General features: G+C 35.6%; 1 protein-coding gene across 1 annotated transcript; it reads right to left on the bottom strand.

Annotated features, from left to right (window-relative positions):
* Window positions 1-333: 333 nt before the first annotated feature.
* LOC122046044 (F-box protein At2g02240-like) lies at window positions 334-25,877 on the bottom strand. Its single transcript, XM_042606536.1, has 3 exons — window positions 25,465-25,877; window positions 25,247-25,365; window positions 334-891 (listed from the first exon to the last, which is right to left on the bottom strand). Exons 1-3 carry the CDS (start codon window positions 25,747-25,749, stop codon window positions 450-452), a joined length of 846 nt encoding a protein of 281 aa, XP_042462470.1. The 5' UTR covers window positions 25,750-25,877; the 3' UTR covers window positions 334-449.
* Window positions 25,878-27,050: the final 1,173 nt, after the last annotated feature.

Below are 27,050 nucleotides of genomic sequence, written 5' to 3'. Positions count from 1 at the left end.
TAGATAATGCATATGAAAGTAAGCTTCCATTTTTGAGATATGACCGGAAAGTGAACGTCTCAGATGTTGATTTATTTAGATTCAATTTCTAGGAGAATATCTCAGTTGTCTATTTTGACTCAATTTGGGTAGAGTAGAATAACACATTTCAGATAGATCTGTTATTTTTTATTCTACACATGGAAAAGAATTTCATTTCATTAAATCAAACTCGAAAATGATTTAAGCTATGTTTAATTTTGGAAGGAAAAAAAAGGTTTAAAGATGTCTTTGTTTAAAGATGTCTTTAGGGACCTTTTTAGCCATCAAAAGATAGAAATGAGAAGCATTCGATGAGTCATCTAAAATCATATATATTGTAACAATACACAATCAAATACTTTGAAATGTTATATAAATGTGTCGGAACATCACCATAAAAATTACATTTATTTGAGTTTACAAACAAATTAACGTAGGAATTCAGCATCCACCTTTCTTTTGGTTGGCCTTATCTCAATGCCAGCAAAAACAAGGCCTTTCTTCCAATGGAGTTCTTCCACGTCCAAAAAATTTATCTGAATCTCTCCTTCATTGCCTTGATCGTTATAAATCTGGCCTAACTCCATTTTCAACCATCCATCCTCTCTCAACTGCACTTGCTTTTCTTCTTCCTCATCATCCTCTTCATCATCTTCATCATCTGGTTCCAAAGTGACACGATTTACTTGTGAATGAACTCCAAATTTGATGGAGGCCTTTTGGGAATTGGAATCGAGACCATATGAATCAGGATTTAACTTGTAGATCATGTATGCTGTATACATTGTCTTTTGGGAGAGCAATCGACTGTCTATTGAGCAATTGATCTCAAGCCAACAAACAGCTAAAAGCTCTGCCTGCTTAATAAACCTGAATAAAATTGCAGCAAATCAAACATCATGTTAAACAATCAACTATGTATATGAAATAGTAGGATGGATAGGGCAAACATATATGTGAAATAGTAATTAAGGTGGATAGGCCAATATATATATAGTAGGTATCTAATTTTTGCGATCCAATTAATCTTGAAGACGACAAGCTTGGCCCCGTGTAAGTTTTTCACTGGCTACCAAGATAAATCGAGAAAAGTAGATGAGTTCTCATAGACGACCCACCGTCACAAGTTTTTTTAAACTCCCCATATGTAATGTATCATGAGTTGAACCCTCATTGCCTAGAGAGTTCGTCTCATCTCTTATCATCGCACCATTGCTTCAAGGGCAACATATCTTCACCGACTCTTCACTCGGCATCGGCTTTCCCAACTCGACATCGGATTCCCACTTGGCTTGTTCAGCCATCAGCGACGTCCCGAAAGATCTCAGACGATGTTAGTGATCGGCTTACTCAGCTAGACTGACATCTTGAGATAATCAACTCAAGCATCTTAATTGGCCCTCCAACAAATTGTGGATAGAGATCCAATAACTCTAACCATATGATAGAAGATAAATAAAAACAATCGAGTATGTTAGAGTATAAAAGAAGTAAGTTGTTGTCGTGAAAAATAACTCAAAGTTACCCATAACTCATGTTGGCAAGACAATGGTGATCCCCGATTCAATTCGAAGCAAGTAATTAAATGAAGTTGGAGAATATGTTTGGATAAAAAAAATAAAATCAGATATCAGTGTTATAACTAACATCCATAGGAAATTATGTTATATATGTTCGGGCCACAGGGTGTGAAAGTTTATCAAAGTTTAGAGCCGGCAGTGCACCACTTATAGGGACCGAAAGACTGAGTACCCCTACATAATGTCAGCTCAAACACCTTATGTGGACAAAACTAAAAGAATTGAGACAGCTGATTTATGGCATGCATACCTAGGGCATGTAAGCTATCATAAGTTAAAAGTAATGATGAAGAAATCAATGGTCAATGGTCTTCCTTAATTGTTCAAGAAAAAAAAACACGCGAATACGTTCGTCCCCTGCGTCTCCGTCAATCCGTCTCAAGGCTAACACGGAGGAGATAAATCACGGATGACTACTAGCCTTTGGAATAGTGACTAGCACATAAGGGAGACATTTACCTCGGCTTTGCCAAGATTCGAACCCCAGATCTCATGATGATAACACTTCATGCGCTAGCCACTAGACTCATCCGAAGGAATTTCCTTAATTGTTCAAGAGGATGTAGAATGTGTTGAATGACAGTACGGGAAAGCACATCAGTTTCCATTTGAAGATTCCAAGTACAGAGCAAAGAAATCTATCGAGTTGGCTCAATCAAATGTGTTTGAACCTGTGAAGCAACCATCCATTAGTGGTTTTTAGTATATGATAACTTTCCATCTAATCAAAGGATTCTTGTGTGAACGTACTATATACAACGGACCGCAGTAGGAATACAAGGTGTTGGGCTCAATCAAAATTTATCACGAATCTCTTGTATGTGTCCTGTCCGCGTGGCTCAGCAGGAGGATGTCACTTCACTTGGCATGCCATTTGTTTTTTCATGCAAAGAATACTTTGCATGCATGCTACAATGCAAGATAAAGCTCGTGTCAATGCATGAATGTGACTTATTGTTGCATTGCAGGTTGGCTTTGCGGCACAGTCGAAGGCCATCCGGAAATAGTTGGCTGTGGCCGAGCGGCCGGACTGTTGGGTGCCGAGCTAGGAGTAACCTCCAGCCGTTTGTCCCGATTCAAATTACTATAAATAAAAATATGAATCCAAAGGATCTGCTCTCCTTATAAGGAGGGATATCTTGAGTAAAGGAGAACCAACAGAAGTAATTCTGATTCTGTGCACAAAAGATAGCTCTTCTTCGTACGGCAGAAAGTAAGAGAGAAGTATCCAAAATTGAGATCCCTTATTCTTTCTCTTTTGCTGATCGTGCAGTAGATATCCGTAATAATATTTAGATATAATTTTAGTTTGTCATGATAATTTGTGCTAAATTATGTTCATGGTCTAGTCATTTTATCCGGAGAAATAGATGTTCAAGCGTAATCTCATAGTACCATCGAAGGGTATAAATCCTTTTTAAGGAGACTACCTTACTATAGGACTCTACATCTTTGTTCATCGGGCGACGCTCCTCACGCAACTTGGACTCTCTAGGTCTGTTCAGCGTCCATCTCGAGTCTATGATGTCAACTCCATTGACTCGACACTCGGAGTACTGGCCGACTCAGTAACTTGGAGAATCAACAACTTGGCAACTCGATAAATTCCTACTCCCACTCAGATTGGGACAACTCCAGACGAAGTTGGTGATTGACCAGCACAATCAGGCTAATAGCTTGACATAATCAGCTCAAGTTATCTTGACAGATAAAAAATCCCTATCCCTCAGACAGATTGTGAATAATTAAAACATTCAACAATCTTAAAATAGATTCGTTCTATTAAGATGATGGAAGAAGATGTTGAAATGTAACAGGCCTAATATATGTCGGTCTCCTTCGCCCCGATTGAATACGTTCCAATGAATATTCATGGGAAAAAGAAAGAGAAGTTCATTAGATTAAACTTTAAACAATGTCTTCTTCTATCTGACCATGCCGAACCTAGCATAGATCTTTACTAAGAAACCTCCTAAGTTTGCTGAGAGTGTAAATGATATGAAAATCATCACGACAACAGACACATAGAGTCAGATCTTATGTTGAAATAATATCCCAATTGTATTATTGCCTCACTATGTTATGCATCTTGAGAAGAAAATAACAATAAATCAATCCGGGACAGGTTGGCGGGGGACGCTGGGGGCGAGCGTATTCGCCTTTTGCCACCTTGAGAAGAAAATAACAAAGGAGCAGTCCCATGTTCAGATACCAATATATACTGGTAAGAGAAAATATTTACAAATACTTCTTAAATGCTACACATTCATTCAATTGAGGACTTGAGGCATGATCCAAGGAAGGGTCCTGCATAGGAAGAGATTAACTAATCTATAGAGATTAATTTATATAGAGAGAGATTACTTGATATTTTTTAACCTTCTAAATTCCATTTTAAAAGAATTAAAAACATATAAAAGGAGATGAAACAACTTAGTCAAGAAATCATCTCAAAACTGAAAATAATTAGATAGGTTAGAATTGATAATAGGGATAATTAGAAGGAAGAATAAAAAAAGATAATGATAATCAAAATTAAAATTGCATTTCTTTGTTTTTATTTTCTGGATCGATCATTTTCTTTTTATAAAAGCACATTCTTTGTTGTTGATATTTACTTTCCTTTCATGTCTATGAAATGTCCTTTTCCCTTAAAAGTCTCACCTATTGGCGTCGCAGAGCTTGGTAAATGATTGCAAAAGCAAGTTGCAAGAAGAGTTTGCTGCATAATATAGGTTTATATAATGTTGTTGTGCAAAGAGAGGGCAATACCTCTCAACCTTTCTGAACCGCGGAAGAAGAGGAAGAGAGAAGAGAGATCGCGCGGAACAACAAGACAAAGACGCACAAAAGAGAGCAAACACCAGGAAGGAGAAGAAGAAGAGAAAGAAAAAGAGTTACCGTGGTTCGGCGACTTGCCTACTCCACAAAACGGCCGAAGCTTTATTAGAGTTCTCTTCTACACAAGAGAATCACATCTAATGATTCTTGTGTTTTTCTGATCTACAATGGGTTTACAATGATCCCTATAAATACTGCTAAACCCCCAGACCCGGTAAAAACGTAACAGAATTTGTTATGAAAAACATAACAAAATTCTGTTATATAAAATCTTAACAGATTTTTCTTCCATGACATCCCTTCATCCAAATATGAGCCACTCGTCAACAATCTCCACCTTGGCGAATATTCACCTCTTCGAAGAATACGAATATCTGGACAAAACTCCATCTGGATCTCTGGGTCTGGGCTTCCTTCCTCTAGCATCTAGAGATATGGATCAAGTTCAAGCAATGCTTAAACTTCTTTGTGGTCACTGGCTTTGTCAGCATATCTGCAGCATTGTCTGCAGTGTGAACCTTCTCAAGTTGAATTTCCCCGGAAGCAATCAACTCTCTGATCTTGTGAAACCTCACATCAATGTGTTTGGGATATTTAGTCTTTTCACCATTAGTTTTGAGTATAGATAACACTACTCATCCGACAGACACACAAGATTCCTCTGCTTCCTTCCATCGCCGCCACAAGTAGGAAGCGCGCACGCTGCGCCGTCGTTGGAGGCTCTCACCGAAGATCCTGTAATACATCTCTTGTTATCTAAATCTCCTGCATAGTCTGCATTCACATACCTAGCAACTAAAGGATCTTCCAGTTTTTTACTGAACATGATGCCATAATTAGTTGTATTTCTCAAGTATCCGAAAATCCACATCACTGCATCACAATGCAGTCGACCAAGATTTAAGAGAAACTTGCTCACTGTACTAACTACTTACACTAAATCCGGTCTTGTACAAACCATGGTATACATTAGACAACCAATTGCACTGGCATAAGAACCTTTGACATCTCTTGCATCTCCTCATCCGTCTTTGGGCATAGTATACTGGATAACTTGAAGTGATGCGATAGGGGTGTGCTCACCGACTTTGTATTCTTCAAGTTGAACCTATCTAGCACCTTCTCCACATAGCTACGTTGAAACAACCATAATCTCCTTGCAGCTCTATCTCTGTGAATCTCCATCCTAAGAATTTTTTAATCTCTCCCAAATCTTTCATGTCAAATTCCTTGCTCAGTAGCCTCTTCAATTTATCAACCTCTCTCATCTTCTTCGCAACAATGAGCATGTCATCTACGTATAGTAGTAAGAAAATCAATGATTCATCTTCAAGGCCCTTCACATATACGCAGCAGTCATACTCGCATCTCCTATATCCGTTTTGAATCATGTATGAATCAAAACGTTTGTACCATTGCCTAGGAGATTGTTTTAGTCCATAGAGCGATTTCTTCAACTTACAAACCAACTGCTCTTGTCCGGACTGACTAAATCCCTCAGGTTGTGACATAAAAATCTGCTCCTCCAAATTTCCATGAAGAAATGCCGTCTTCACATCCATTTGCTCCAAATACAAATCGTGACGTGCCACCAAAGCCAATACCGCTCTAATTGACGTTGTCTTACCACCGAGAGAAAATTTCTTCATAGTCAATCCCTTTTCTTTGTGAATACCCTTTGCTACCAACCGAGCCTTAAACTTCACTTCTTCTCCCCGACATTGCTTCTTTCTTCTTGAATATCCACTGCACCCTATAGCTTTCTCTCCTTCGGGAAGTTCCACTAGATCCCACGTTTGGTTCTTATGCAACGACTCCATCTCCTCCGCCATAGCACCCGTCCACTTGTGCTATGTATTGCCTCCTGAAAAGATGTAGGGTCTCCGCTACTAGTGGTAAGTGCATAAGATACCAAGTCTTCGAATCCGTATCTAGTGGGTGGTTTTACGACTCGTCTCGTTCTACCACTAGCTATAGTGCGATGCTCCATGTGCTCTGAGCTAGAATCATCGAAGTCATGAGTCTCTAGCTCCACCTGCACAATATCTTTCTCTTTGTTGCTTTGTGGTGTTTCCTTTCCTTCTTCCTGAGTACGTTGTAACATAGCTTTCTCGTCAAACACCACATCTCTGCTGATCACCACCTTGTTTGCCTTAGGATCCCAAAGCTTGAAGCCTTTAACTCCTTTCTGATAGCCCAGAAAAATGCATTGCTTTGATCTTTCCTCACTAGATATGTGCATATAGGCTCGACATCCAAAAACTCGAAGATGAGAGTAATCTACTTGATTCCCTGTCCATACTTCCTCTGATACTTTGCCTTCTAGTGTTGCCCTTGGTGATCTATTAATGAGATAACATGCCATGTTAACTGCTTCCGCCCAGAAATTCTTTGCAAGCCCTGCATTCAGCCTGAGACATCTTGCCTTCTCAATGATTGTCCTGTTCAACCTTTCCGCTACCCCATTCTGCTGAGGTGTCCTGCGAACCGAGAAGTGCCTCATTATCCCATGTTGCTCACAGAATTCCTGAAACTTTGAATCTGTGTACTCAGTCCCATTATCTGACCTAAGGCATTTGATCTTCCTCCCGGTCTGGTTCTCTACTTCAGTTTTCCCCAATTTAAACTTTGCAAAAGTTTCTGACTTGTGGCGCATAAAGTATACCCATACCTTTCGTGAGAAATCATCAGTAAAACTCACAAAATACAAGTGCCCTCCACGTGATGCTACACTGGCCGGTCCCCAGAGATCCGTATGTACGTAGTCCAGAATCCCCTTCGTCTTGTTTGTTGCCGTCTTAAATTGCACTTTGCTCTGTTTCCCAAGAACACGTTCAAGTTTGCACGTCTTGACACCCTTCAACAAATCTCTCAAGTTCTAGCATCCCACGTTCACCCATACGCCTAGCCGCATATGCCACAAGACAATATTATCTGATTCAGACTCCACCTACAACTGTAGTCCCTATCAACTTGTAGATGTTTTCATTACCGTCAGAGCTCCCTTGCTGACTTTCATCACCCCACTCATCGATTTGTAATTACAACAAATACCATCCAGTGTACCTAGTGAGATCAAGTTCTTCCTTAGCTCTAGTATATATCCGACATCACATAAAGTTCTGATCACACCATCAAACATCTTGATTCTGATATTCCCTATGCCGATAACCTTGCATGACGCATCGTTTCCCATCAACACCGAACCGGAATCCACCGTCCTATAGGTGTCAAACCAATACTTGTTTGGAGTCATATGATATAAACATGCAGAGTTTAAAATCTATGCATCTGTTAATTGCTCCGAACTTGACATAACTGATAGCATATCTCCATCACCGCTCTATGAATTTTCTTCTTCAACTATGTTTGCAAACTTTGCCGAACTACCTTTGTTCTCTGCAACATATTTCTTTATCTCTGGACAATTTCTCTTGATATGACCTTTACCTCCACATTTGTAGCACGTGATCACCTTCTTCCTTCTCGACTTAGAACGAGTCTTGTTGTTGTTGTCATATCCATGTCGAGATTTGCTCCTACCACGCTCTTGGTTGCTATTTACCACAAGTCCTTCTCCTTGAGAAATTTCATCGCTTGTTTTCTTCCTTTGGTGAAAACCTAGCAACGCACTTGTGATCTCCTCCAATTTGAGAGTTTCCTTACCCCACATCAAAGTAGTAACCAAATTCTCGTACGTAGGAGATGAAGGTAGAGAATTCAACAACATCAGCGCCTTGTCTTCGTCTTCGATCTTCACATCAATCCGCTTCAGATCACTTACAATCTGGTTGAATACGTTGATGTGCTGGCTCAGATCGGTTCCTTCTGTCATCTTCAGCCCGAATAATTTCTGCTTGAGATACAGCTTGTTTGTCAATGATTTTGACATGTACCGGCTTTCCAGCTTTTGCCAAACTGTCACCGGTGACTCCTCGTCCATGACATGGTACATCACGTCATCCGTAAGACAAAGCCTGATTGTTGCCACTACCTTCTCCTGATTTCTCCATGCTTTCCGGTTTTCTTTCTCCTAGCGCCTTCACCATGCCTTGTTGCACCAACAAGTCCTTGACCCTTCTCTGCCATAATCCAAAGTTTCCGGTTCCGTCAAACTTCACCATATCAAACTTCGCAGAAGTCGTCCCCGACATGTTGAAGAAATCTGCCAAAAACCTGGAGCTCTGATATCAATTGTTGTGCAAAGAGAGGGCAATACCTCTCAACCTTTCTGAACCGCAGAAGAAGAGGAAGAGAGAAGAGAGATCGCGCGGAACAATAAGACAAAGACGCACAAAAGAGAGCAAACACCAGGAAGGAGAAGAAGAAGAGAAAGAAAAAGAGTTACCGTAGTTCGGCGACTTGCCTACTCCACAAAACGGCCGAAGCTTTATTAGAATTCTCTTCTACACAAGAGAATCACATCTAATGATTCTTGTGTTGTTCTGATCTACAATGGGTTTACAATGATCCCTATAAATACTGCTAAACCCCCAGACCCGGTAAAAACGTAACAGAATTTGTTATGAAAAACATAACAAAATTCTGTTATATAAAATCTTAACAGATTTTTCTTCCATGACATCCCTTCATCCAAATATGAGCCACTCGTCAACAACCTATTATATTATAATATATATTTTTTTGTGTAAAGAGAATTCTAATAAAATTTCAATCATTTTATAGAGTAGGCACGACACCGAACTACTATAACTCTCCTCCTCCTTCTCCTTCTTGTATTTGTTCTTTCTTACGTGTCTTTGTCTGGTTGTTCACGCGATCTCTTTCTCTCTTCCTCTTCTTCTTCGTTAGAGGTTGAGAGATAGAGCAACAATTGGTATTATTGTGATGTGTTGATGGATTTCTTCAATATATCAGGGATGTCTTCTGCGAAGATTGATATTGTGAAGTTTGACGGAATCAGGAACTTCAAGTTATGACAGAAGAGGGTCAAGGATATGTAGGTACAATAAGACATGATGAAGGCGCTAGGAGAAAAGAAACCGGAAAGCATGGAGATCGTATTGGGAAGAAATTTAGACGAAGATAGTAGTGGTAACAATCAAACTTTGTCTTACAAATGAGGTAATGTACCATGTCATGGGCGAGGAGTCATCGGTAATAGTTTGGAAAAAGCTGGAAAGTCAATATATGTCAAAGTCATTAATAAATAAACTGTATCTCAAGCTAAAGTTATACTAACTGAAGATGACAGAGGAAACCGATTTGAGCCAACATATCAACTTATTCAACCAGAACGTGAGCGATTTGAAGTGAGTTGATGTGAAGATCAAGGACGAAGACAAGACACTGATGTTGCTAAATTCTCTACTTTCATCTCCTACATACGAGAATTTGATTACTACTTTAATGTGAAATAAGAAAACTCTTAAATTAAAGGAGATCATAGGTGCGTTGCTAGGTTTTTATCAAAAGAAGAAAACAAGCGATGAAGTTTTTTAGGGAAAAGAACTTGTGATAAATAGCAACCAAGAGTGTGGTGGGAGCAAATCTCGACATGGATCGAATAACAATAACAAGGCTCATTCTAAGTCAAGAAGAAAGAAGATGATCACTGCTACAAGTGTGGAGGAAAAGGTTATATAAAGAGAGATAGTCTAGAGATAAATAAATATGTTGTAGAGAACAAAGGTAGTTCGACGAAGTTTGCAAACATAGTCGAAGAGGAAAATTCAAAGAGTGGTGATGGAGATATAATATCAGTTAAGTCAAGTTCAGAGCAACTGACGGATGCATAGATTTTAGACCCTACATGTTCATATCACATGACTCCAAACAAGGAGTGATTTGACACCTATAGGATAGAGAATCCTGGTTTAGTATTACTGGAAAATGATGCGTCATGCAAAATTATCGATATAGGGAATGTAAAATCAAGATGTTTGATGGTGTGATCAGAATCCTATGGATGTCAGACATATACCAGAGCTAAGAAAGAACTTGATCTTACTAGGCACACTAGATGATATTAGTTGTAGTTACAAATCAATGAGCAGGGTGATAAAGGTTAGCAAGGGAGCTCTAATGATAATAAAAGAATAAAAATTAGTAAGAAACATCTAAAAGTTGATAAGGACTACAGTTTTAGGTGGAGTCACCTTAGTGGAGTCTGAATTAGACAATACTATCTTGTGGCATATGTTGTTTGGGCATATGAGCAAACATGAATTGCTGGAACTTTACAAGAGAGATTTGTTGAAGGACATCAAGATGTACAAGCTTGAATTCTACAAATTTTGTGTTCTTGGAAAATAGAGCAAAGTGCAATTCAAGACGGTAACACACAAGACGAAGAAAATTCTGGGCTATGTACATATAAACCTCTGGGGACCAGCAAGTGTAGTATCACAAGGAGGACACTTATATTTTATGAGTTTTATTGATTATTCACGAAAGGTCTGAGTATACTTTATGCGTCATAATTTAAAAACTTTTACAAAGTTTAAACTGTGAAAAAATGAAGTGAAGAACGACACTAGAAGGAAGATCAAATATCTTAAATCAGATAATGAGACTAAGTTCACGGATTAAAAGTTTCAAGAATATTGTGAGCAATATGAAATAATGAGACATTTCTAAGTTCGCGGGACACCTTAGTAGAACGGGATGACAGAAAGGTTGAACATGATAATCATTGAGAAGGTAAGATGCTTCATGCTGAATGCAGAGCTAGTAAAGAGAAAAGCGATTGATATGGTATGCTATCTCTTTAATAGATTACCAAGGGTAGCACTAGAAGGCAAAGTATCAGAAGAAGTATGAATAAAAAATCTAGTAGATTACTCTCATATTTGAGTTTTTAGATGTTTAGTCTATATGCACATATCTAGTGAGGAAATATCAAAGCTGAATATGAAGTAAAGCAATGAATTTTCTGGGGGATCATAAATGAGTTAAAGGCTTTAATCTTTGGGATTTTAAGGCTAATAAGGTAATGATTAGCAGAGATATAGTGTTTGATGAGAATGTCAGGCTACTCAAGAAGATGAAAAGGAAACATCAAAGAGCAACAAGCACAAGGACATTGTGTAGGTGGAGCTAGAGACTTATGACTCTGATCATGATAGCTCAGGGCACACGAAATATCATACTATAGTTGAAGACATAACGAGACAGTCATAAAGTCACCCACCAGATATGATTTTGAAGACTTTGTTTCTTATGTACTTATCACCAGTAGTTAAGACCCTACATCTTTTTAGGAGGCGGTACATAGCTCTAAGAAGGACAATAGATGAGTGTTATGGTGGAGGAGATGAAGTCATTACATAAGAACTAAACATGAGATATGGTGGAAGTTCCTGAAAGAAAATGAGCTATAGGGTGCAAGTGGACATTTAAGAAAAAGGAAGCAATGTTAGAGAAAGAAGAAGTAAAGTTCAAAGTTTGGTTTATAGCAAAGGGGTATTAACAAAGAAAGAGGATTGACTATGAAAAAATTTTCTCTCTAGTAGTAAGACATACATCAATTAGAGCGGTGTCGGCTTTGGTGACATATCACAATTTATAGTTGGAGCAAATGAATGTAAATTTATGATAATTTGGAGGAGCAGATTTTTTATGTCATAATATGAGGAATTTAGTCAACCCAGACAAGAGAGATTGGTTTGTAAGTTAATAAAATTGCTCTATGCATTGAAACAATCTCCTAGGCAATGGTACAAGTATTTTGATTCATACATAATTCAAAATGCATAAAGGAAAGGTGAGTATGATTACTACATATATGTGAAGAGACTTGAAGATGAATCACTAGTTTTCTTACTACTATACATGGACGACATGCTCATTATTGCAAAGAAGATGAAAGAGGTCGACAAATTGAAGAGGCTACTAAGCAAGGAATTTGACATGAAAGATTTGGGAGAGACCAAGAAGATTCTTGAGATGGAGATTTACAGGAATAGAGCTGCAAGAAGATTATGGTTGTCTCAGTGCAGCTATGTGAAAAAGGTGTTGGATAGGTTTAACATGAATAATGCAAAGTTGATGAGCACACCCCTAGTACATCACTTCAAGTTATCTAGTACACAATGTCCAAAGATAGATAAGGATATCCAAGAGATGTCAAAGGTTCCTTATGTTAGTTCATTTGGTTATCTAATGTATACCATAATTTATATGAGACTAGATTTAAGGGGGGGCGCTAAGGTAGCAGATCTACCTTTTTTTGTATGAGACTAGATTTAGCGCAAGCAGTTAGTACGGTGAGCAAGTTTCTCTCAAATCTTGGTCGACCGCATTGGGATGTAGTGAAGTAAATTTTTAGATACTTGAGAAATACAACTCATTAAGGCATCATGTTCAGTAGACAATCGGAATATCCTTCAGTTGCTAGATACGTAGATACAAACTATGCAAGAGATTTAGATAACAGGAGGTCTACTACCAGATACATGTCTACTATGGTAGGAGGACCTATTTGTTGGAACTCTGTTATAATCTATTGTTGTATTGTCCATTACGGAGTCGGAGTACATGACAGTAGCTGAAGCAACGAAGGAAGTTGTCTTACAGGGTTGGTCAGAGAATTGGGTGTTCAGGAAGGTGGGGTCAAGTTGTTATGCGATAGTTGCTATCTATTTGGTGAAAAATCAAGTGTATCATATGAGAACCAAGCACATTGATGTGAGCTTTCACAATATTAGAGAGCTGATTGCTTGTGAGAAAATTCAACTTGAGAAGGTTCACACTACAAGCAATGTTGTAGACATGTGATAGAGAAAGTGACTGTAGAGAAGTTTAAACATTACTTGAATTGATCCATATTTCTAAATGTTAGAGGAAGGAAGCCTAGACCTAGAGATCAGGTGGAGTTTTTATTTAGATACTCGTGTTCTTCAAAGAGGTGAATAATTGTTAAGGTGATATTATTAACGAGTGACTCATATATGAGTGAAGATCAATGTGAGGAATGTCATGAATGAAAAGAAAGAAATGGCGGAAAAATTCTATTATGAATTTTCGTAATAGAATTCTATTATGAATTTTCTTAATAGAATTCTATTAAGGTTTTTTTGTAACAGAATTCTATTATGATTTTGTACGTCTATTTTGGCATGTTGGGGTTTGGACACTATTTATAGGGATCATTGTAAACCTATTATATTATAATATGGATTCTCTTGTGTAGAGAGAATTATAATAAAGCTTTAGTCATTTTGCGGAGTAGGCACATCGCCGAATTACAGTAACTCTTCTTCTTCTTCCTCCTCCTCCTCCTAGTGTTTTCTTTGTCTTGCGCGTCTTTGTCTCGTTGCTCATGATCTCTTTCTCTTTTCCTCTTCTTTCACATTAGAGGTTGAGAAGTTATACCTAGGGGTGTAAACGAACCGAATCGAGCCGAATATGCAGAAAAATTCAAGGCTCGAATTCGGCTCGAAATAAGTATATTCGAGTTCGAGTTCGATTCGAAGCTCGAAAAATTCAAAATGTTTGGTTCGAGTTTGGTTCGAATTAGGGTTCGGGTTCGAGTTCGGCTCGAAATATTCGAACATGTTCGCGAACTATTCGAATTATTGCTCGAAAATAGGTTCGAAATGCTCCAAATGTATTTATTTAATATATATTTAACTTATATTAATAAATATTAAGGCTCGTGAGCAGCTCGAATAATATAATTTGGGCTCGAGTTCGGCTAAAAAAAAGTTCGAACATGTTCGAGTTCGGCTCGAATTCGATAAATTCGAATACGAATCGAATATTTTTCGAGCCAGCTCGAAAAGCTCGCGAGCCGGCTCGATTAGTTTGCAACCCTAGTTATATCCCCCCCCCCCCCCCCCTCTCTTTGTGCAACAATGCATGAACGCGATTTGTTATTGCATTGCATGTTGTCTTTGCATGCTTCAAACCACATAGCTTTCCAGATGTTATTGCTCATGTTAATGAACCCCTCCTTATAAGGAGGGATATCTTGCAAAGGAGAACAAGCAGAAGCAATTTTGATTATGTGTGCAAAAGACAGCTCCTCTTTATACGGAAGAAAGCAAGATAGAAGGTGTCCAAAAAAGAGATCCTCTCATTTTTTTTCCTTCTTTTCGTTCTACATACAATTCTTCACTCATTAGATATCTATGATAGCATTCAGGTATACATTTAATTCACTATGACAACTTGTTCTAAGCTATATTCTTAGTCTAGCCATTTTATCCTGAAAAATAGATGTCCAAGCATGATCTCATAGCATCGTTGGAGGGGATAAATCTGTTTTAAGGAGGTTTCCTCGCTACAGGACTTAGTGTCTTTGGTCCTCGGGTGACTCTCCTTATGCAACTCGAATTCAAACTCTAGGTTTATTTGGCGTCCATCTCGAGCCTTCACATCAGCTTTATCGATTGGACACTCGGAGCACTCGTTGACATGGCGACTTTTCAAATTCTTGCTCAACTCGGACTGGGAAAGCTCCGGACAAAGTTGATGATCAACCTATATAGTCATGCCGACAGCTTTATTGGTGTAGGGAGTACCATAATCGAATCTATGATTTGATATTGTCAAATGTTCAAGTTAAGTCTTTATTGTGATCTAATGAACTAACTAAGTGTACAGAATGTTTACTCAACCGGGAAAGCCCTAGTCATGACTAGGTAGGGAAATCTTAACAGATCGTGGAAGTTAGGTAGGAAGTCCAGGTGGGTCGAGGACCTGACACCTAGCAATTGGACTCGATAGGTTTGGAGGGTCTGATATCGAGGGGAAGCCTTAGCGAGCTGAGTCGATCTAATATTGAGCCAAAGTCCAAACAAGTCTGGAGGATTCGATGTTTGGCAGGGAGATTGAGGTAAGCAACTGGAGTAGAGCAATAGGAAGGACGTGTCCTTGGAAGTGACAAACCCTAGGTTGTTGGTCTAACTAAGAAATTAGGAGGTTTCCAAGTTGAAATCAAGATATGTCTTACTGTCTTTTCTTACTCATGCATCATTATACTACTATACTAATTTTGTATTGTAGGGATACTTTTTATATTGTGGAACTAACTTTATTTTGAAGAATCCAAAGGGCTCGGTCGACCAAACAGTATGTTCAGTCGTCTAAACCTAGCTAATGTGGCAAGGTTTAGATTGCGTACAATAAACTTGGAAGTCAGGCGGATCAGTCGACCAAACACAAGAACTGGTCAATCAAACCAAATTTGGTAAACACAATGGAAGATTCGATCTCGACAAAGTTGAAAAACATGGGGATCGATCGACCAATCAAAGTGATCAGTCGATCGAACATTAAATGACATTAATAACGTAGAAGATCAGATCTCAAAAAAGAAGGAAGTTTTAGTGATCAGTTGACCAATAGCTGTGATCAATCAACCAATAAACATGATCAATCGATTGAACACCGGAAATCATGGGATCGAATGGATCAGATTGAAGAAAAATAAGGAAGGGCACGGAGTTCAGTCAACTGATAGGAGGATCAGTCGACTAATAGATTCAGTCGACTGAGAGTTTTTCAGTTGACCGAACAAAGCCTATAAAAGAAGATCTCAAGGCTCAAGCTCAACAAAACTTTGGATTCTAACTCATTCTGTCTGTGTTGTGCAACTTTCTAATCTTCTTCCTCTTAGTTTATATTGCTCTACGCTTCAACTCAGTGTGCAAGCTATGCCTACAAGGAGCTCCGACGATCTTCATTTTATATCTTAATTGTCAGTACATTTACTTTTATCTTGCATAATTCCTTGTAAGCATTATTGTACTAATTACCTTTTTTTGAAGATTTTAGAAAGAGAAATTTTAGTGGATTACCCAACGGTGTGATCAAGGATTGCAGGTCTTGGAGAAGGAGTCGACATAGATTTCGAACCAAGTAACCAACTATATCTTTTGTGTATTTCTTTTGTTATCTTATTTTTCACTGCTACTTACTCTGATTCAATTTTATGATAGAGAAAAAATTTTTAGCGAACAAGATTCACCTCCCCTCTCTAGTTTATCATGATCCAACAGTTGATATCAGAGCAAGGTTGCCCTAAAAATACTTAACAGTCTTTCTAGCTATTTTTTCTTTTCTTTAGAATAACTTTTCCTTTATTAATTATTTTTTTCCCATACTACTAATCTCAAGACAGTCTTAGAAATCTTTGTTATTCTTTTCATATACTAGAATGACAAATCCTCACCAACATAGTTCATCCACCCCTCTTCAATGGAGAAGATTTTAGCTACTGGAAGAGGAGGATGGAGTGCTTTCTGAAGTCTGATATCAACATGTGGTTCGAAATTAAAAAGGGATACGAGCCACCTAGCAAAAATGGAGAACTATTAGAACTAGAAGAATGGGATCATGATATGAAGAAGAAGGTTCAGATCGACTTCAAGCCAAGACTACCCTCCAATGTGGCTTGACAAAGGAAAAAACTAAATTGAGTTGGGCCCTTTGAAAATGCAAAATAATTATGAGATTGACTAGTCAAACTACATGAAGGAACCGACGACTCCAAGGTAACAAAAAGGGATTTTCTTCTGAATCAATTATTTAATATTAAAATGATACAAGGAGAAACTGCAACTCAACTACACGTACGAATTAAAGACATAATCAACAGACTTCACCTCATTAGCCACCATCTAGAAAATCATGACGTAATAAGGTATGAGCTAAACTCTTTCCCTTAAAATGCACTATGACCATCAATGGTAGATGTCTATAAAGTTTCGAAGGATCTTTCAATTATAAAATTAGATAAACTTTTTTACAAATTAGATTACATGAGCAAACTAACACTAGTCAAGCCGAGAAAGATATAGCTTTATATGCATGTCAAAACAAGAACAAGGAGGCGAAGTATAAGACAAAGCCAAAACAAGAACCTAAGAGCGAGTCAGATTCGGATTCAAACCATGAAGAAATAGTAAACATGGTAAGGAAAATGTTTACTAAAAAGAAGTTCAATAAAAAAAATTCTAAAGAAAGTACAAGGCACTTCAACCATATCAAAATCGGAGATAACTTGCTATGAGTGCAACAAGAAGGGTCACTACAAGCATGAGTACCCCAACTTAAAGGAGGAGAAGACTAAGTTTGCAAGAAGAAGGAAAGCACTTAAGACAACATGGGATGAATCTTCATCGGAAGAATCAGATATGGAAGAACCGAAGCAATCAAGTTATCTTGCACTTATGGCCATGAACGAAGGATCCGAGTTCGAGTCTTAATCTGAATCCGAGTATGAATCCAACACTAGTTCGAGAGAAGCCACAGATTCGTATCCATTTCTGAAGGGCCAAAAGGTAACCTTATTTTCAGAATTTAAAATGCATAAAATTATTAAATGCTTATTTAAGAAATTAACTAAATTTGAGGCTTAGAATGATTTGCTACTTAAGGAAGTCAATCACATTAAGAAGCAAGTCAACTTGAATCCCTCAACTGACCATGATCAAGAGGAAACTTCAACTCAAGTTGCAAGAGAAAGAAAATTCTAACTTAAAAGGTCAAGTAGAAGGATTCAAGAAAACGTTGGAAAAGTTTAACTTGGGCTCCAAGTATTTGAATATGATGCTTGGATCTCGACGAGTTGTGTACAACAAATCTAGACTTGGATATGAAACTAACTCAAACAACAAACCTTATATGCCCTTGTAAGTCAAAATGTTAGAAACCTATTCCAAGCATGGATTCTGAAAGCTTCTCTAACAAAGCAAGTAGGACCAAACCAATACTATATATCAAAAAATAATATTTATTACTTAAAACATAAAATCAATATTTTAAGGGGAGGCGGTAAATTAGTTGTCACCTCAATAACTAAATTTACTCTTCTGGGTAATTAGGACCAATAAAATTAGGGAAAATTTTAATTTAGTTCTAGAAGAGACTAGGATGATAGTAGGTCAGAGAAGCTAAGTCGAAAGTATGTTAGGAGAATCATATGTGTTCAACCTAGTGTAATCGACTTAATGAAATTAACTAAAGTTATCCCTATCTAGTTTAAACTAGTTGGAGCAAGACTTAGTATTAAGTTCTTTGGATAAGAATACTTTGAGAAGTATTCAGCAAGTGGTCCACTGCTGATACTCAAGAAGGTTATATGTCTGACCACTAACTTAAAATTACTTTTAAGAAACTTTCTTGATTAACCCAAAGCTGAGTCTGAAGCTAATATCAGTTAAAATTATCCCTTAAAAATTAAAATTAAAACTAATTTAAATTAAAACTAATTAAAATTAAAATTAAATTAGAATTAACTTAAAACTAATTAAATTAAAACTAATTTAAATTAAATTAAATTAAATTTAAAACTAATTAAATTAAAACTAATTAAAATTAAAATTAAAACTAATTAAAATAAAAATTAAATTAAACTTAACTTAAATTAAGATTTAAACAAAACTTAATAAATCAAATCAAACCTATACTTAAACTAAAACTTAAACATAAATCAAAATTTAGCTTAATGTTAACTTGACAAACTTATCATCATCTCACGTAACTATATGTTCTTCTTGCTTAATAATCTATACATAGTGAGATGAAATAGGAAAATTAAATCCATCAAATCAAAACTTTGGTTTAACTCCTGCTTTGTATATAGGAACTAAAAAATTCGGATCAATGGATACTTACTAGTGGATATTTCAGACATATGACTGAAGATCAACAAAAATTCACTACCATAAAGTTCAAGAATTTAGGATCAGTTGCTTTCGGTAACAATGGTAAACTTAAGATAATTAGAACATGCAATATTCAATTAGAATCAAACTTCTTAATTAAGAAAGTCTTACTTGTTGAAAAGTTTAACTTTAACCTGCTTAGTATAAGTTAATTATATAATGCTGGATTTGTAGTTAAATTTTTATCATTAGTATGTCTTTTAAAACACATTGAACGTTCAAACATAATTCTAAAAGGGCAAAACAACATATATTCAATAAATTTACCTAAAATCTCATTTAGATGTCATTTAACACAACAAGAAGAAATATGGTTATGACATAGAAGATTAGCTCACATTCATATAAGGAACTTACTAAAAATAAACAAACTTGGTTTAATAAAAGGGATACCCAAACAAGGAATATTAGATAACAAATTTTACAATGCATGCCAACAAGAAAAATAAACCAAGTCAACACACAAATCAACTAATCAAAAATGAACTAATACAATACTTGAATTACTTTGCCTAGATCTTTTTGATTCTCATGTAATAAAATCAATAAATGGAAGTATATATTGTCATGTTATAATTGATGATTATTCTAGATATACCTAGGTAAAATTCTTAAAAAAATAAAAGTAAAACTTTTGAAATATTTAATAACTTTTGCAAGCAAATAGAAAATAAAAAGGATATGAAAATTAAGAAAATTAGAAGTGACAATATTGGAGAATTCAAAAATTATAACTTTACAAATTTTTGTCTAGAATTTGGATATCATCATGAATTCTCATATTCAAAGACGCCCCAACAAAATAAAATAGTAGAAAGAAAAAATAGAACTTTATAAGAAGTAGCTAGATCAATGTTAAATGAATACAACTTAAATATTTTTGAGCTGAAGCCATTAATACGACATGTTATGTTCAAAATAGGGTTTTAATAAACAAACTACAAATTAAAACACCTTATGATTTTTTTAATAAAAAAACCAAATATAAAATACTTAAGGGTATTTGGGTATAATGTACACATTTTAAACACCAATGACTATCTAGGAAATTTTCTTCAAAAACTCAAAAAGGAATATTTTTAGGTTATTCAACAAATAGTAGGGCTTATCTGGTTTATAATAAAACAACACAAAAGATTGAAGAATCTACAAATATCACATTTGATGAAAATTATTACTCATCAAGATAAACCTAATTTAGAGAAAATAATTGAATTACCTAAGAATAATACAACTCAATAAGATGAAGAAATACTAAGTCAAAAACTACAACAGAGTGAACATAATCAAGAAATAGAACCTAACCTTGGAACAATAAATAACAAAATAAATAATCCAATAGAATAAATCATAGGTAACCTTGAATCAAGAGTTCAAACTAGATCAACATTTAAAAATCTTAGTCAAATGACCTTAATCTCTAAAATTAAACCCAAATCTATAGATGAAGTATTGTCTGAGTCTGACTGGGTGATTGCAATGCAAGAAGAGTTAGCTGAATTTAAAAGAAATGAAGTTTGGAATTTAATACCTCCACCTAAAAATAAATCAATAATAGACATCAAATGGGTGTTTAGAAACAAAATAGATGATAAGGGTAAAATCATTAGAAATAAAGCATGTCTAGTTGCTAAGAGATTTAGTCAAGCCGAAGGACTAGATTACAAAGAGACTTATGTCCCAGTCGCAAGACTCAAATTCATCAGAATGTTGCTTGCCCATGCAACATATAAAGGATTCAAATTATATCAAATGGGTGTAAAATCTATATTTTTAAATGGATTAATTAAAGAGGAGGTCTATGTGAGTCAACCACTGGCTTCAAAGACTCTGAATATCTTTACAAACTAAAAAAGGTATTATATGGGTTAAAAAAGCTCCTAAAACTTGGTATGAAAGATTATTTAGCTTTCTGAATTCTAAAGATTTTAAAGAAAGAAAAATAGATCAAGCACTTTTTATAAAAAAATCTTATCAGACATATTCATTGCCCAAATTTATATAGATGATATAATATTTGGATCAACTAACACAAAATTTTTAAAAGAATTTACAACTCTAATGGAAAATGAGTTTAAGATGAGTTTAATAGGTGAATTAAATTTCTTCTTAGGATTACAAATTAAACAAATACGAGAAGAAAACTACTTACATCAAACTAAGTACACAAAAGAATTATTTCAGAAATTTAGAATGGAAAATGCTAAAGAATTAAAAACTCCTATGATAACAAATATAATATTAGATAGTGACCAAACTGTTAAATTAGTAGATCTAAAATATTATAGAAGTGCAATAGGTAGTTTATTATACTTGACTTCAAGCAGATCATATATATTATTTACAGTAAGTAAGTATGTTAGATACTAGACTTATACTAAAGAATTTCACCAACCAAATGTTAAATGAATCTTTAGGTATTTAAAAGGAACAATCAATGTAGGAATATGGTATCCTAGAACTATAATTTTTGAACTTGTTAGTTATTCAGACTCAGATTATACCGTGTAAGTAATTAGATAGAAAAAGTACAAATGAAGGTTGCCCATTATTAGGATTCTCATTAGTAAATTGGTTTAGTCGAAAGTAACACTGTGTTGCATTATCAACTACTGAAGCTGGATACATAGTTTTAGGTGAATGTGCATCACAATTGTTATGGATCTCTCACACCTTAAAAGATTTCATATTAGAGTATAGAAATGTTAAAACATTCATTGACAACATAAGTTCAATAAATCTAACCAAAAATCCAATTCAACATTCTAGAATAAAACACATAGAAGATAAACATCATTTCATCAGAGATCATGTTATAAAAGGAAACATTAAACTTAACTACATTGAACCTAAGTCAAATTTAGTTGACATTTTTACTAAGCCTTTATCTGAATCAGAATTTAGTAATTTAAGACGACAATTAGACATGCGCCTTGTAGAATAGGAATTTATTTTTGTGCTATTTTTAACTAATAGTTTTCGAAATCTTCTTCTTTCTTTTACACCCATAATTTATAAAACTTAGGTTTTCAATAATATGGAATTAACTAAGGTAATACAGTAGAAAGCATAATCCAATAGCCTTAGGAAGCCAGCATCTCACAAGCACACTAGGATCCCTTTTTTGTGTATTGTGAAACATTGAATGAGGTGAGATGCTTAGGCCTTATCCTAGATTTTAAATGCTTTTATCAGTGTTTTATCAGTGCATCGAAATAAATCCGGACTTTAAATACATACATTGATCAAGTTGGGTGATCTTGCTTAGTCAAAACTAACTGGAATCCAAAACACTCAACTTGACTAGCTTTAGTGACAAAGGCTGACATCTTATGGTAAACAACAAAAGCTAAAGTTAGACATTTCAAAATAAGAATTTTTTCTAGATGTTTCCCCTATTTATACTTGGACTTTAGCATATTTTTGAAGGGGAGCACTAATATCGTTTTTGGAAGAAACTTATTTTCAGATTTTTCAAATTTCTCAAATTCCAAAATCTATTTAGAAATTTCAAAACATATAAATTTCAAAATCTATTTCAAATCTATTTAAAAAAACTTTAAAAAAATTCTTAAAAATTTCAGTTCAAAACTTATTTTTGAAAATTTTTAGCAAAAATTATTTTCCCTTAGAATTTAAAATTTTCAAGCCTTATTTCAAAACTTACTTTCAAAAATTATTCCAAAATCTATTTAGAATTTTTAAAACTCATAGATTCTGATTTTTCAAACTTACTTTCAAAAACTATTTTTCCTTTTCAGATGTTTTCAAATCTAATTTTCAATATTTTAACACTTTAACTATGGTTTTTCAAATACCTATATTTTAGATATTTAGTAGCAAATTCAACGCTTTCAACTTTGTCTTCAAAACCTCTTTCAAAATTTTTAGAGAATTTTAAATTTTCTTTGATTTTTTTTCAAAATTCATTTTTTTAATTAGATATTTTTCAAAGCTATTAAAATTTAAAATAAATTTTAAAATTCTATTCTTAGTTATTGTTTTGAAGAACTTCTTCATGAAATTGATGTTTATGCTTAACCCTATTTTTTAATGTGTCAAAGGGAAGAGAGTTTAATTCTCTTGGAGTTTTTTAACAAGTTAATTCATTATCATATGTTGTTTAAATTTAACTTTGAACCATATTGTCAAACATCAAAAGGGAGGAGATTGTTGATACAAGGAGCATCATAATTGAACCTATGTTTTGATGTTGTCAAAGGTTCAAGTTAAGTCTTGTTGTGATTTGATAAACTGACTAAGTGTGCAGGATGTATACTCAATTGAGAAAACCCTAGTCGTGATTGGATAGAGAAGTCTTAACAGATCGTGGAAGCTTGGCAAAAAGTCCAGGTGGGTCGAGGACCTGACACCTGACAGTTGGACTCAATAGGTTTGGAGGATCTGATATCGAGGGGAAGCCCTGGCGAGCTAATCCGATATTGAGACGAAGTCCAAACAGGTCTGGAGCACCCGATGTTTGGTAGGTAGGTTGAGATAAATAACTAGAGTGGAGCGACGGGGAGGTCGTGTCCTTGAAAGGGACAAACCCTAGGTCAATGGCCCAACTGAAAAAATTAGGAGGTTTTTAAGTTGAGATCAAGATAAGTCTTACTGTATTTTCTTACTCATGTAGCATTATACTACTGTGCTAACTTTGTGTTGCAGGGATACTTTTTATACTGTGGAACTAACTCTGTTTTGAAGAATCCAAAGGGATCGGTCAACCAAATGAGATGTTCAATCAATCGAACCTAGCTATTGTGGCAAGGTTCAGATTGCATAGAGTAAACTTGGAAGTCAAGAAGATCAGTCGACCGAACACAAGGATCGATTAACTCAACCGAATTTGGTAAACACAGTGGAAGATTCGATCTCGACAAAGTTGAAAACACATGGACCGATCAACCAATCAAGGTGATCAGTCGACTGAATATTAAATAACATTAATGGCGTAGAAGATCGGATCTCAACGAAGAAGGAAGTTGTCGACCAATAGTCGTGATCAGTCGACCGAACACCGAAAATCACGGGATCGAACAGATCGGATCGAGGAAAAACAAGGAAGGGCATGGAGTTTAGTCGACCGATAGAAGGATCAGTTAACTGATAGGTTTAGTCGGCCAAAGGATTTTTCATTTGACCAAATGAAGCCTATAAAAGAAGGTCTCGAGGCTCAAGCTAAATGAAACTTTGGATTCCAAGTCATTTTGTCTTTGCTGTGTAACTTTTTGATCTCTTCTTCCTCTCAATTTGTACTATTCTACGCTTTAACTCAATGTGCAAGCTACGACGCCGAAGAGCTCCGACGATCTTCATCTTATATCTTAATTATAGGTACATTTACTTGTAGCTTGTATAATTCCTTGTAAACATCGTTGTACGAATTACCTCTTTTCAAAGATTTCGGAAAGAGGAATTTTAGTAAATTATCCAACGGTGCAATCAAGGATCGCGGATCTTGGAGTAAGAGTCGACATAGACAGTAACCAACTATGTCTTTTGTGTATTTCTTTTACTATCTTATTTTCACTGCTACTTACTCTAATTTGATTCTATCACGATCCAACAAGCTTAAGTTAATTAGCTCAAGTCATCTTGACATATAAGAAATCTCTATCCCTCCAACGGATTGTGGATAAAAGATCCAACAGTTTTATCTCTGGAAACGTGATATTGGATGAGGCTTTATCATGGTAGTCTCCTCAAACAACAACCTTACTAGACTCAAAGGAAATAAAGGAGAAATTACAGGAGCTTTAGACTTAGACAAGACAAAACAATTGAAGAAGCGAAATCAAACAAAGAAACAATTAGTGACACATCGCTTGAGAAGACTAAATCTCCACTACAAACAAGATTATATCAACAAATTGAAGAGAAAGTAAGGCCAAGCCAACTAGCCTCAACCACATCAAAAATGATAAAAAAAAATTAGAGAAAGTCAAACCCTACGTATGCAAGAACATAATGTAGAAAGACCTAGTGCATTTGAGAAGACTAAATTTTCCATCAAGTAAACTAAAGCTATTAATGGCCAGTGGGTGAAATAAGATTTTAAAACTCTGAGAGCATTTCGAAACGAGGGTAAAAGAGTGACACTGCTTTTATTTAAAAATAGTTGAAAAAGAGGGTAAAAGTTTTTTTTTTTTTTAAACTAGGATTTACCTGGATTGCGGAAGTGAAATCCATCTCCAATACTGAGGAGTTTCGACCCAGACTATACGCATGATTTCCGGAGATATCATGTAAGTCTTCCTCCCTGTTGATTTTTCCAATTGGAAGCTCTGTACATTGAACAACAAGTCAACTGCAGCGTTACTTGCCCAATCAAATTCAGAATTCAGTGTCGTGATGCATTGTGCACTTGACATGAATCTACCTACCCGTTTGCCGTCGTCGACGAGGAGGGGTTGGCAGAGGTGGAAGTACAGCTCCTTCTTAGAGGAGTAGGCCACCGGATTAGCGGCACGCGATAGTATCTCAGCGACGTCCGGAGGCAGGAAGGACTCCCACAAGAGATCAGTTTGTGCCGCAGCGAGGAAAAATTTGGAGACCAGCGACAACCTGCAGACTTCACAAGGCGAAGTGAAGGAAAGCAGGTAGCTGACGCAATCCTCCGGTAGTATGGAGAAGCCGCAAGTGGATAGCTCTGTTTTCTCTGTTGCCATTGCCTGGTTCAACGGAACAAGAGATCGAGGATGGCACTTGTTTCCTTTGATCGCAAGAAATAGGGGAAAATATTAGTTCCACCAGAGACTAAGCAGAGTTGTTTCTTGGAAACTTCCGTAGACAAACTAGACATGTTGACCTAATCAAGTCTTCGCGCTTATATGTGTCAATAAGGTTTGGGCCCTTTGGGCTTGGGTTTGGGTTAAAAAACATTTGGGCTTAGTGGGACCACGTTAGGGTCAGAGTGGGCCTGACTTAAGTTTGGGATAATTATTAAATTACCAGATAATTAATTAATAGATCATTAACTTATCCATTACATCTCCCACATAATTTTCTTATATAGAACATTCCTGCTAGTCAGCATTACAATTCTTTTGATCAAAAGTTTCATTATTTATGCCACAAGTGTCCTAAACTATTTGAAATTGATCCACATTAATGTTATTGTTTAAACCAACCAATTTAGTTCCTGCTACAATTTAAACACCATCCTTTATCACTTGTTTTTGTTAATTATTATTCCGTCTCATAAACTAACTTGTAATCATTGTTCATTAGGTTTTGGGTTTAGGACATCTCCTATGTTTGTTTTATGTGCAAATCATTACCAAAAAAAATCTTACTCTTCTCTCTATTATAAAAAAAATCCTTCTCATAACTTTTTTTTGAACCCCACACTCAACAATTCACATTTCTTTTAAAAAAATCTCAATTATTTATTAATGTATCACTCTTATATCATAGAATTTGTTAAAAAATAATTTTAAAATTTTAAAAAGAAGTACAGCATTAAATAATAAATTATTATAAAAAATTTATAAAAAAATTAATCTTTTATTGATCGCACTTTGTCCAAAAAAATTATAATTTTAAACATTTTATTTAAAATGTTCAAGCAAGGATTTGACCGACTGATCATGGTGTTTGTTCGTTAGATTATGCTGTTGTCTTTTCTTTCCGTGTGTATCATTGAATGTAATAAATCTCTAGTTTTGAAAAATGGTAACTGTTTCATATATTTGCTTGCATGACGAATAAAGAGAACGCTGAGGTTGCTCTTTTGCTACAGTTGAAGCTTCATCCTTCACAAAGGGATATGAAATATCTAGTCAATTTTGAAGCTAAGCTTCGAGAGGTCTTGGGATCACTTGTATATCTAGTCAATTTATTTAGATAATGCATATGATAGTGAGCTTCCATTTTTGATATATGACTGAAAAGTGAACATCTCAGATGTTGATTTATTTAGATTCAATTTGCTTAGAGAATATCTCAGTTGTTGATTCGCTTAGACTCA

The sequence above is a fragment of the Zingiber officinale genome, chromosome 1B, assembly GCF_018446385.1.
Source record: "Zingiber officinale cultivar Zhangliang chromosome 1B, Zo_v1.1, whole genome shotgun sequence".
In the NCBI taxonomy this organism is placed as follows: domain Eukaryota; kingdom Viridiplantae; phylum Streptophyta; class Magnoliopsida; order Zingiberales; family Zingiberaceae; genus Zingiber; species Zingiber officinale.
The sequence above is the reverse complement of the archived record's forward strand: the minus strand, read 5'-3'. Positions and strand labels throughout refer to the sequence as shown.

What these genes read in the sequence shown, in the direction of transcription:
- LOC122046044 (XM_042606536.1), bottom strand. Translation starts at nt 25,749, where the DNA reads ATGGCAACAGAGAAAACAGAGCTATCCACTTGCGGCTTCTCCATACTA. An exon ending in TCGTCGACGACGGCAAACGG is followed by an intron (nt 25,366 to 25,464) that starts GTAGGTAGATTC and finishes TTCAATGTACAG; the next exon opens with AGCTTCCAATTGGAAAAATC. An exon ending in ATTTCACTTCCGCAATCCAG is followed by an intron (nt 892 to 25,246) that starts GTAAATCCTAGT and finishes AATTTTATTCAG; the next exon opens with GTTTATTAAGCAGGCAGAGC.